The following is a 10,548-nucleotide window of genomic DNA, read 5'->3' as shown; positions in this document are numbered from 1 at the left end:
TAAAACTTTCTCCACGATGATTGGTTGATGGAGAAGTGACGAAGTTCGCGTGGGGGGAGGGAGGCAGGGACAGGGAAAGAGACCCGTTGGCTCCGCCCAGAAAACGCGCGGCGTCTCCGTCTTGCCGTTTGCGTCGTCCGCGGGGCTGGGAGGTGCCTTGGCGCCCTCACGTTCCTGCTCCTCCTCTTTCTCCTTCTAACCCCCCCCCCCCCAGCGCGCTCCCTCCCTCCCTCCCCTCCCCCGCCGGCGCGAGCGCTGTGGTGAAGCCGCCGCATTGTTTGTGCCGAGGGGGGGAGGAGGAGGGGAAGATTCTCGGCCACGGGCGCCTCCGCACCCAACCCCGCAGCCGGACTGCGGCCCTTGGCGACGCGTTCCGTGCCCCCCCGCCCGCCCCGAATGCGTCGCTGCAGCCGGATCCAGCAACCACCACCGCCACCCGCTCCGCAACCGGGAGCCCGCGGGCGGCCGCGACGGTGCGGGCTCTCCGCGGCCGCCTCGGTCTCCGTTCCGCCGGGCGCTAAACAGCCGGAGGAGCGCCTCCGCCGCCATTAGTTCAGACCCAGCTCGGTGTCTCGAGTCAAAAAAAAAAAAGGAGGGCCTGTCAGCCGCGTCCTTGCGGCTCCCTCAGGTGAGGCGCTGAAGAACTCGGGCGGGGAGGAGAAGGGGAAAGCAGGCCAGCTTCTGCCTCGGCCTCTCGTGCCGAGAGTCGCGGAGGCAGGGGTGGCATTGGGCGGGCGCCATGTTTGCGGCCTGAGTATTGTCCCGGCAGGGGTGGGGAAAGCGGGCGAAGGAAGGAAAGGGCGCGCCGGGGGGCCGCTGGCGGTGGAGGCGGCTGGTGAAAAAGAGTTGCTGGGCCTAGTGCGGAAGGAACCATTCTGGGAGTGCGCGGGGGGGAAGAGCTGACGTGGGGGGAGGGGAGCCAGTGGGTCTGGGCAGGAACCATCGGCGCGGAGGCGGGTGTGGGAGGGGAAAAGAGGCGTGCTTCGGAGCCATTCAGCGTGTGTGTTTATGTCACGATGGGCGCGGACAGGGCGGGGAGAAACCAATGTTTGGGGCTGGTGGGGGGGGAGATGACTGGTGTGGGGCGAACCATTCTGAGACAGGGAGGCATGGCCGCTTCATGTTCTTTTTTATTTCCCCTTCCGTGCAAGGGATTCAGTTGCTCTGGAACTGGGGGAGGAAATTGCTCTCTGTTACTCAAGTTCCAGGCTTTCAGATCAGTTGTGCTTCCTTGAAAGGGTTAGGTTTGATGACGTCAGGGGGGTGGATTAATTTCTCCAAAGATCACTTTCACTTTTTGGGTGAAATGCAGTTTGTCCTTCCATTGACTTGGTTACTCTGCCACACTGGGTTCTGACGACCAACATGGGTATAGATTGGAGTGTAAACATGTAAGGGGATTTTCCTGAATAGTTTTTAATCCTAGAGCTATACTCAACATTTAACAATGAACTAAAGGGTCACCATCAATGAGCTGTTGGACAGTATTACTTGGTCTGTTGTGTAGATGTTTGGGTGGTTCAGGGTGGGGAATTTGTGGTGGGTGGAGCTTTTTTTTATATATGTGTGTTGGGACTGGTCTCTGCCCGTCACCTGACTTTTGTTGTCAATGACAATTTCGTTGTATTGCCAATAACAATAAAGTATTTATATTAGGTTGCTGGGGTTACTAAAGAGTAGCATTTATAGATAGGGTCCTCCCCTGCCCAGAGTGGTTTGAGAGTTTGGTTGGCATGAAAATTTAATATTCATCTGAATGTGTCTTTTAAGGGATCTGGGGGGGGGGGTGTTCTTGTTATGTTTTTGTATTAAATAGATGATATCATAAGTTCAGCAAATAGTAAAACTTACTTAATTAGTGTTTGTGAGAATATTTAATGTGATAGTCATTTTGGTCTAGTGATTAAGGAAACAGACTAGAAAGCAGAAGAGCAGAATTCACATTCCGCCTTGGCCATGAAAGTCAATTCTGGGGACCTTGGCCTAGTTATTTTGTCAGCCCAACTCATTCCACGGGGAAAATGGGAGGAGGAAGGTATTTTGGATATCTTCACTGCATTGGGTTATTTGTGAAAAATAATAAAAGTGGGATAAAAATAAATAATAATTTCAGTTGCAAGAAGTGTTGACTGTTATTGCTGCAGCTTCATTATTATGGTTGTGGAATTCAATCATATCTATTTGTTGTCTGAAATAATTATGACTTAAGCATTCTCTGAAGTTTACATAGATAGTTTATGTTGGACAGGTAGATCTTGACTTACAGCCACAATTGAGCCCAAAATTTCTGTTGCTAACTGAAATATTTGTTAAATGGGTTTTACTCCTGTTTATGACCTTTCTTGCCAGAGTTGTTAAATCACTGCAATTGTTAAATTAGTAACACTGATGTTAAGTCAATCTGGTTTTCCCATTGATTTTGGCTCAGAGGTGGGTTCCTATTGGTTTTAACCGGCTTAAAACCAATAGGTTGGTGCCTCCATGGGTGCTGCCATCTATTTTTTATTATAGGTTATAGGTGTGCTCACAAAGCACGCATGGCGCAACCCTGAGCAAAACAGCAGCAAAATGATCCAGAAACTACCCCTGCTTTGCTTGTCAGAAGGTTGTAAAAGATGTTCACATAACCCCTGGATATTGCAACTGTCATAAGTATGAACCAGTTGCTAAGCATCTGAAGCTTAGTCACAAGGTTGCCGTGGTTGTTAAGTGTGAAAAATAATCATAAGCCAACTTTTTCATTGCCATTGTAACTTCAAATAGTTGTAAGTTGAGGACTACCTGCTTAGAGTATATCTGCATGGTTAGATCTGTCTTATAGACTGTAAAATTATAATAAGGGCCTACCAGAAAAGATTATTATTAAATAAATGTTTGGGTAAACTGTAGTTTGCTTTGTATTTGAGACTGAAATCTGTTGAAATCTTGTATTTTATTTTACAACCATAAAGTTACATTCTAAATTGCTGCTTGTAACATGCTTTTAAAGTTGTATATAGTTATTAACGGTAAAATATTAAAATTTTTGGATATAAACTAAACTTGGCTATCAGATGCTATTTTAAAAAACATTTTAAATAAATCCTAACAACTTTAGAATTTTGTAAATATTTATTTTGATGCAAGATTTTTTAAATACATTGTTGTACAATTGGACATATATATTAATGGAGCGCTGCACATGCTAATATTTCTTATCACTATTTTAACATGATTACACTTAAAATATATACTGTTTAAAAATACATTAAAAAAAATACATTTAGTCTACAGCAGCCTTGTCAATTCTTGATTGCTTAGCTATTCTACAGTAATTGGTATTTTGTATTACCTATGATAGGAATGCTTTCAAAAACTAATTTTAATAAGTTATATATATATATTAGGATTCTATATTTTTAGTAAAGCTTTATAATGAGCTTAAAAGCAGAAAGAAATGAAGAGCCTTTACCTAAGTAAATTATGAGCATAAGTAAAACAACTAGTACTATGACTTAAGACGTAGTTTGCACATGTGCCCTGATATAAATCCTTACAGGAAGAAGTACTATACAAACTTTAGAGAATTAGATGGAATTTAGAAGTCCAACCCTTGAACACTGCAGGATTCATCCCCAGTAGATAACTGCCCAGTCTCTCCCTGAAAAACACTAGTGTTTCTCAACTTTCACAACTTAAAGACTTGTGTGGAATTCTGAGGCATTTTCAAGTTGCCAAGATTCAGAAATGCTGGTCCATTTAAAAGATTAACTTATTGGCAGCTCTTCAATTTATGATAACCAAATGATTGGATAAATGTTTATTTTATAGTGGGTATTGGTTTGGGTACACATTTGGAATACAAGTTATTTGAAAATTATTAAATATATTTTCCTACCAACAGTTTATGTTTTTGTTTATTTGTAATTTGTAATTGGTTCTTTGCTGAATGGGTACAGAATCTTTATAGGTGGGAATAAGGTCTTATTGAGCTTCATTCCCTACTGTTCACCAACTTATTTAATTCTCTTTGCTCCTATTCCTTGACTTATTGGTGCAAGGAAGCTCTAGACAAACGCCCTGTCTGTTCAGTGTTCTTGAGTATTATATGTCCATAAGCTAAATATTTAGAACAGAATTAATTGGGAATAGCAGAGGTTTATAGGTATGTCTTAATGTAAAGTCTTTATCTGAGTATTCTTGATCAGAATGGTGCAAACATGAATTATTTTTCTATATATTTTAAATGTGTACCTTAAGATTAGTCTACTTCACATTATAGTATAATTTTTCCAAATAGAATACATACCGTATTTTTCAGAGTATATGACACACCTTTTTACCCCCCAAAAGATGGTGAAAACTTGGGTGTGTCTTATACAACGAATATAGCCCCACCCAGCCACCCCCACACTTTGGTCTCTGCCTTCCAGCAATTTACCTCTTTGCAGCAGAAAGAGCAGAACCTGTTAAGCCAAGCAACTAATTAAACTTCCGAACCTTGAACTGATTGAGGCTGCAGGCAGGCCAAGTGCTCTAACTGAAAGTGAAACTAAAGCTGCAAGTGGCAAATTGATGGGAGATAGAGGCAGAATTTTATTTTCTTTTGCTGAAATTGGCTGTTTGCTGCAGGAGGTAAGTCAATACTATAAATTCCTCTAGAATGTTCAAATTATTAGATTTATTTTTTTAAAGACTGCTTTATTATTGTTCTAGACAACTTAACAAAATGAAGAAGCTTTTTAAAATAAATGCTTGATCTGAAGAGGTGCGGTGCTTTTGTATCTTCTTTTAAATAGCAGAGTGTATACTTCCAGAAAGCCACATCAATTTTAACAGCATCTGTACAAGTATAATCTGAAATGTAAGTGTCCTGTTTTAATATTCAGATAAGGCAGCCGAGTTAAACTTTGACTTAGTCATGTTTGGAGTAGATCCATTTAAATAATTGGGAGGAGTTAGTGTGACTATATTTAAGAAAACTTTCTGGCATTAATATGCTGCCATAATGTACATTTCTCCAATCCTTTGCTGTTTCTATGGGTCAGGCACACATGCACAGAAATCACAGCAAACAGTGTATACCATCTGTTCTATTTGCTGTTTGGCAAATTACTGGGAGGCAGATTTTTTTCCCCTTGTTTTCTTCCCCCAAAGTATTATATTCCTGGTGCATCCTATACTCTGAAAAATATGGATAATATATGTGTGGTACATAAGGATTATCATTTGTCCTATGTTGCACTTTTGTTAAAGAAGAATAAACTGCATCAGTGAAATTTTCGAGAAAAAAAATAGAAAAAATAAACTATTGACTCACTGGAATTACATTTTGAGTTTTAACACACACACCCTCCCAAAGAAAAATCCCAATTCCCACCAATATGATCTTGGTCCATTTTTCTTTCCACTTTTAGTTCTTCTCTCCATGAAAAGGTTTCTGGTTTTTAAAAAACACACTCTCTGTGTATAAGAAATTGATTATAACAAAGATAATTTCCTCCCACTCTATTTTTGGAAATGAAAGTCTTCCATGGACAATTCACGACTGAAAATTAAATGATAACTACGGTAATACAACAACATAATATGATCTGAGAACATCAAAAGGAATCGGGAGATACATCATTATTAGAAGTTACCTTTTGGTCAATTACTATTCCAGATATTTTTTTTCCTCAATTGTTTCTGAGGAGCTTCAAATAGCTGTAAGTCGAGGACTGTATTTCAGTAATAAAGTCACACTTGGAATACTACATCTGGTTCTGGTGACCATGATACAAAAAAAAATGTAGAAGCCCCTAGAAAAAGTTCAGAGAAGATCCACAAAGATGATAAAGTTTCTGGAGGCTAAATTGCACAATAAACAGCTAAGGGAACTAAGTACTGTATGTGTTTCCTGTTAAGTAGAAGGCTTAGCCATTTTCCAGTACTTGAAGGAAGGGAACAGAGAGTTGATTTGTTGATTTGGCAGCCCAGAAAAGCCCGAGATGGCTGGAATTAAAGGGGGAATCGTGGAAACTGGGCAGGCCTTCATGCCACACTCAAATTTCCTGGGAAATTTTTCTGGGCTCGGGTTCTTAAGTAGAAAATGGTTCTTAAGAAGAAGCAAAAAAATCTTGAACACTCGGTTCTTATCTAGAAAAGTTCTTAAGTAGAGGTACCACTGCACTAATATTGATTACTATAATTATTTTAAAAATTCTTCATTTTAAGTTGCGTGTTTTGTTTTCTAGTGCATATTTTTTTTAAAAAAAAATGAAGGTACTAGCCTTACCCTTTAAGACAAAAAAATAAACATTCCTGTTTTTATAGTATAGTTCAAGTTTATTGTTTTAACAATCACTCTTTTAAATTATAGGTAATCATTACCAAATGAGGAGGAAAGGAAGATGTCATCGAGTATCTTCAGCACGGCACTCTTCTTCTCCATGCAGTATTAAACGGTCCCCTACCAGAGAAACTTTAACCTATGCCCAAGCGCAAAGGATGGTAGAAATAGAAATTGAAGGTCGCTTACACCGAATCAGTATCTTTGAACCCTTAGAGATTATATTGGAAGATGATCTTACAGCCCAAGAATTAAGTGAATGCAACAGCAATAAAGAAAATAGTGAGAGGCCACTAGTCTCTCTGAGAGCAAAGAGGCACAGAAACAATAAAGTTAAAAAGAAAGGTGAAACTCTTCCAAACACACATGGCATTCCACCCACTGCAAGTACTCTTCCAGAACCAAAAGTGCATGTTGTTGAATATAGCCCACCTTCTGCACCTCGTAGACCTCCAACATATTATAAATTTATTGAAAAGTCCTCTGAAGAACTAGATAATGAAGTGGAATATGATATGGATGAAGAAGATTATGCATGGCTAGAAATAATCAACGAGAAGCGAAAAAGTGACGGAGTCTCGGTTGTATCACAAAACATGTTTGAATTTCTTATGGACCGTTTCGAAAAAGAGTCTTACTGCGAGACTCAAAAACAGGGTGAACATCAGTCTTTAATTGACGAAGATGCAGTTTGTTGTATTTGCATGGATGGAGAATGTCAGAACAGCAATGTGATTCTTTTTTGTGACATGTGTAATTTAGCTGTGCATCAGGAGTGTTACGGGGTGCCATATATACCTGAGGGCCAGTGGCTTTGCAGGCAATGTCTGCAATCCCGTTCAAGGCCTGTAGACTGTGTACTGTGTCCAAACAAAGGAGGTGCCTTTAAAAAGACTGATGACGATCGGTGGGGACATGTTGTGTGTGCTCTTTGGATTCCAGAGGTTGGATTTGCCAATACAGTTTTTATTGAGCCAATAGATGGAGTCAAAAACATTCCCCCTGCTCGATGGAAGTTAACATGCTACCTCTGTAAACAGAAAGGTGTCGGTGCCTGTATTCAGTGCCACAAAGCAAACTGTTACACAGCATTCCATGTTACATGCGCTCAAAAAACTGGTTTGTATATGAAAATGGAACCTGTGAAAGAATTAACTGGTGGTGGCACAACATTCTCAGTGAAAAAAACTGCATATTGCGATATACATACACCACCGGGGTCTGTTCGGAGGCCTCTGAATATTTATGGAGAAGCGGAAATGAAAAATGGCCTCTACCGAAAGGAGGGCATGGTCAAAACCAGGTCTACATCAAGGGTCAGAAAAAAGGCTAAAAAGTCAAAGAAAAAAACACTAACTGAAACTTGTGCAGTTATGCCTGCAGTATCTGCTCCATGTGTCCCTCCCCAGAGGTAAGAAAATATATACTGTATTTAAAAATTCTTTGCAACTTATTAATGAGAAACAAAAATTAATGCTTAAGAGGCTCCAGATCATTAACAATTAAAGGACATGAAAAATGGCAATTCTCATAGATTTTATTTTAGCCATAAATTTCAGTCATAAATGGTTTTCTTGTGTTTTCCTTGTGTTGATTTGGAATAGGTAAGCCTGGTGCCTAATTGAGAATGACTGCTAGATATGTATTAAGGCTATGCAATGTTTATGTTTCAAAGGCAGAAAGTTGCCCCGGAGTATGTGGATTTGCATATGTAGCACCTGTCTGTAACTCATTAAAATGAAGATATTTCTTTGGATAATGCCGCAGCTGCAAAGAATAGCTACATGATCCTGGGAAACAATCCAGCTCTTTAAGGAGTTGCTGTGTGGGTTCCCAATCATGCTCCAGAGCATCTTTTTGCCTTTGAATCTGAAGCTACGCAAGTCAGAGGTAGGAACATAACCCCGTCCTGTTGTTGTTTCTTTTCATCTGGTATTTGATGGCATGTTATTTCTAATCTGAAAATAACACTGACTTTTCAAGACTTAAAAGTCTTGATCTGTTCTTCATGCCTTTATTCTCTCTTGTTTTAATACCATCCAGATGAGTGACCGTAATCATGTCTGATAGCAGTGAATTTCACAAGTTAATTATATGGTGTGAGAGGAAGCATTTTCTTTTGTACTAAACTTCCTTTCATCAGCTTAGTAAACTGATCCTAATCCTAATGTTTTGATTTCTCCTTGTCCATATTCAGTATCCCTTAGAACAGTGATGGCGAACCTATGGCAAGGGTGCCGTAGGTGGCACTCGGAGCCATACCTTCTGTTGCAAGCGAGGTGTTGCCCTAGCTCAGCTCCAATTTGCATGTGTGTGCCAGCCAGGTGTGTGTGCCAGTCAGCAGAAAGTCTTTGCGGGGTGGGGGAGGGCATTTTTACCCTCCCCTGGCTCCAGGGAAGCCTTTGGATCCTGGGGACGGTGAAACACGAGCCTACTGGGCTCACCAGAACTTGCAAAACAGACCGTTTCCAGTCCCCAGAGGGCTTCCGGGGAGGCGGGGGAGGCTATTTTCGCTCTCCCCAGGCATTGAATTATGGGTTTGGGCACTCACGCATGTGCGATAGCATGCTTTTTCGGCACCCGAGGAAAAAAAGGTTTGCCATCACTGCCTTATTCATACTTTGACTATTCCACCTATTTGGAACTATTCAATTTTGTTTAATAAACTATGGCGAAACATATGTTTTCTTGTGTAATATGCTATTTTTAAAAATGTGTTTTTGAAAGTAGCATATTATTGAAATCTATTAAGATTTCAGTAATATGCTACTTTCAAAAACACATTTTTTTGGACAAAAGTTCTTTCAGTCTTCAAGTGATTGCAGAAAGGGTATCAGTTTCTAAGATATTATTCAAGTTGCAGACATATCCCAGGGAGAAAGAAAAAGGGAGTTGTATCGCATTTTGTGTGCTTAATAAGAAGAAACAAATTTTTGTCCTTCATGTATTTTCCAATACAGCTTCCATAATCCTAAAACATTGGCATTGCATAGTCTGGCTATTGGGAAAACAAAATATTGTTTGTTCTTGTTCTGTCTTACCACTTAAATATATCAAATATTTAACTCTCCAGACTTCCAAAATATTTTTAGAACTTAAGTGAACTTCAAGTACAAGCTTATAAACTATGAAACAGACAACTTTAACTAATGTATGTTGTTCCGTGTCCATGATGTATATTTAAGTAAAATAAAGAAATTCTGTAGTTTATTTAGCTGATAATTGAATATGTATGTATGTATGTATGTATGTATGTATGTATGTATGTATGTATGTAGTTTGTTGTTCCCTTTCTGGCAGGTGACACTTTGAAGTCAGGAATAAGCTTTGTAGAACTATATTATGATATTCTTTACTTAATTTCTAACAATTTTCAAGTTATATTTAACATAGGAGTAACTTTAAAACATTTTTCTGGATATATGTGTTCTGGATAATTTAATATTAAGAATTTAAGAATATTTTAAAATATTTATGGAACTATTAAATGATAATGTATTGCTAGCATTAATATGAATATTTTTGTTTGTTTTGTCAAGTACGTATTGATGATATACAAAGATATAATAATATTTATATACATGATACTAGCAAAAGAGAAACATTAGGACAGGGGACAGATGCACTTATGCACGCCCCTTACTGACCTCTTACGAATCGGAAGAGCTCAACAGTGGAGAGTCTAAGGGTAAAGTTTTGGGGGTTAGGTGATGATACTACAGAGTCTAGTAGTGAGTTCCATGCATCAACTACTCGGTTACTAAAGTCGTATTTCCTGCAGTCAAGTTTGGAGCGGTTTACTTTAAGTTTGTATCTGTTGTGTGCTCATGTGTTGTTGTGGGTGAAGCTGAAGTAGTCATTGACAGGAAGGATGTTGTAGCAGATGATTTTATGGGCTATGCTTAGGTCGTTTTTAAGGCGACGTAGATCTAAGTTTTCTAAACCTAGGATTTTAAGTCTAGTTGCATAGGGTATTCTGATGTGTCAGGCAGCTCTGCCTTCAAGTGTGTTAAAATACTTTCTATTGGAAAGGACTTCATCGGGAGCAAAAATTGTTATTTTAAACGTTATTTAGAATGTTGTCCTGTTGAAAATTTCCATTTTGAATGTTCCTGGACTAATAAGGAAGACTTAATCTAAAATGTAATAATTGTGCTGTTTCTCAAAAATGAAGATAGTTTGTAATCTACTTTTTAAAAAACCCTGTCCTTCCTAGATTGTAAGATAAATACTGCTCA

The 10,548-nt window shown here is 39.4% G+C and overlaps 1 protein-coding gene across 6 annotated transcripts in view; it reads left to right on the top strand.

The window, feature by feature from the left end:
- Positions 1-236: 236 nt before the first annotated feature.
- Positions 237-10,548, top strand: part of BRD1 (bromodomain containing 1) — a 56,427-nt gene continuing 46,115 nt past the window's right edge. For all 6 annotated transcript variants that reach the window (XM_070755365.1, XM_070755367.1, XM_070755363.1 and 3 more), the window contains exons 1-2: positions 237-628; positions 6,341-7,721. In XM_070755365.1, coding sequence (XP_070611466.1) covers positions 6,355-7,721 — 1,367 coding nt within the window. In that variant the 5' untranslated portion in view covers positions 237-628; positions 6,341-6,354. The remainder of the gene's footprint in view (positions 629-6,340; positions 7,722-10,548) is intronic.

Source organism: Erythrolamprus reginae, chromosome 6, assembly GCF_031021105.1.
Source record: "Erythrolamprus reginae isolate rEryReg1 chromosome 6, rEryReg1.hap1, whole genome shotgun sequence".
In the NCBI taxonomy this organism is placed as follows: Eukaryota; Metazoa; Chordata; class Lepidosauria; order Squamata; family Dipsadidae; genus Erythrolamprus; species Erythrolamprus reginae.
This window is presented reverse-complemented; position numbering and strand designations above follow the sequence as displayed.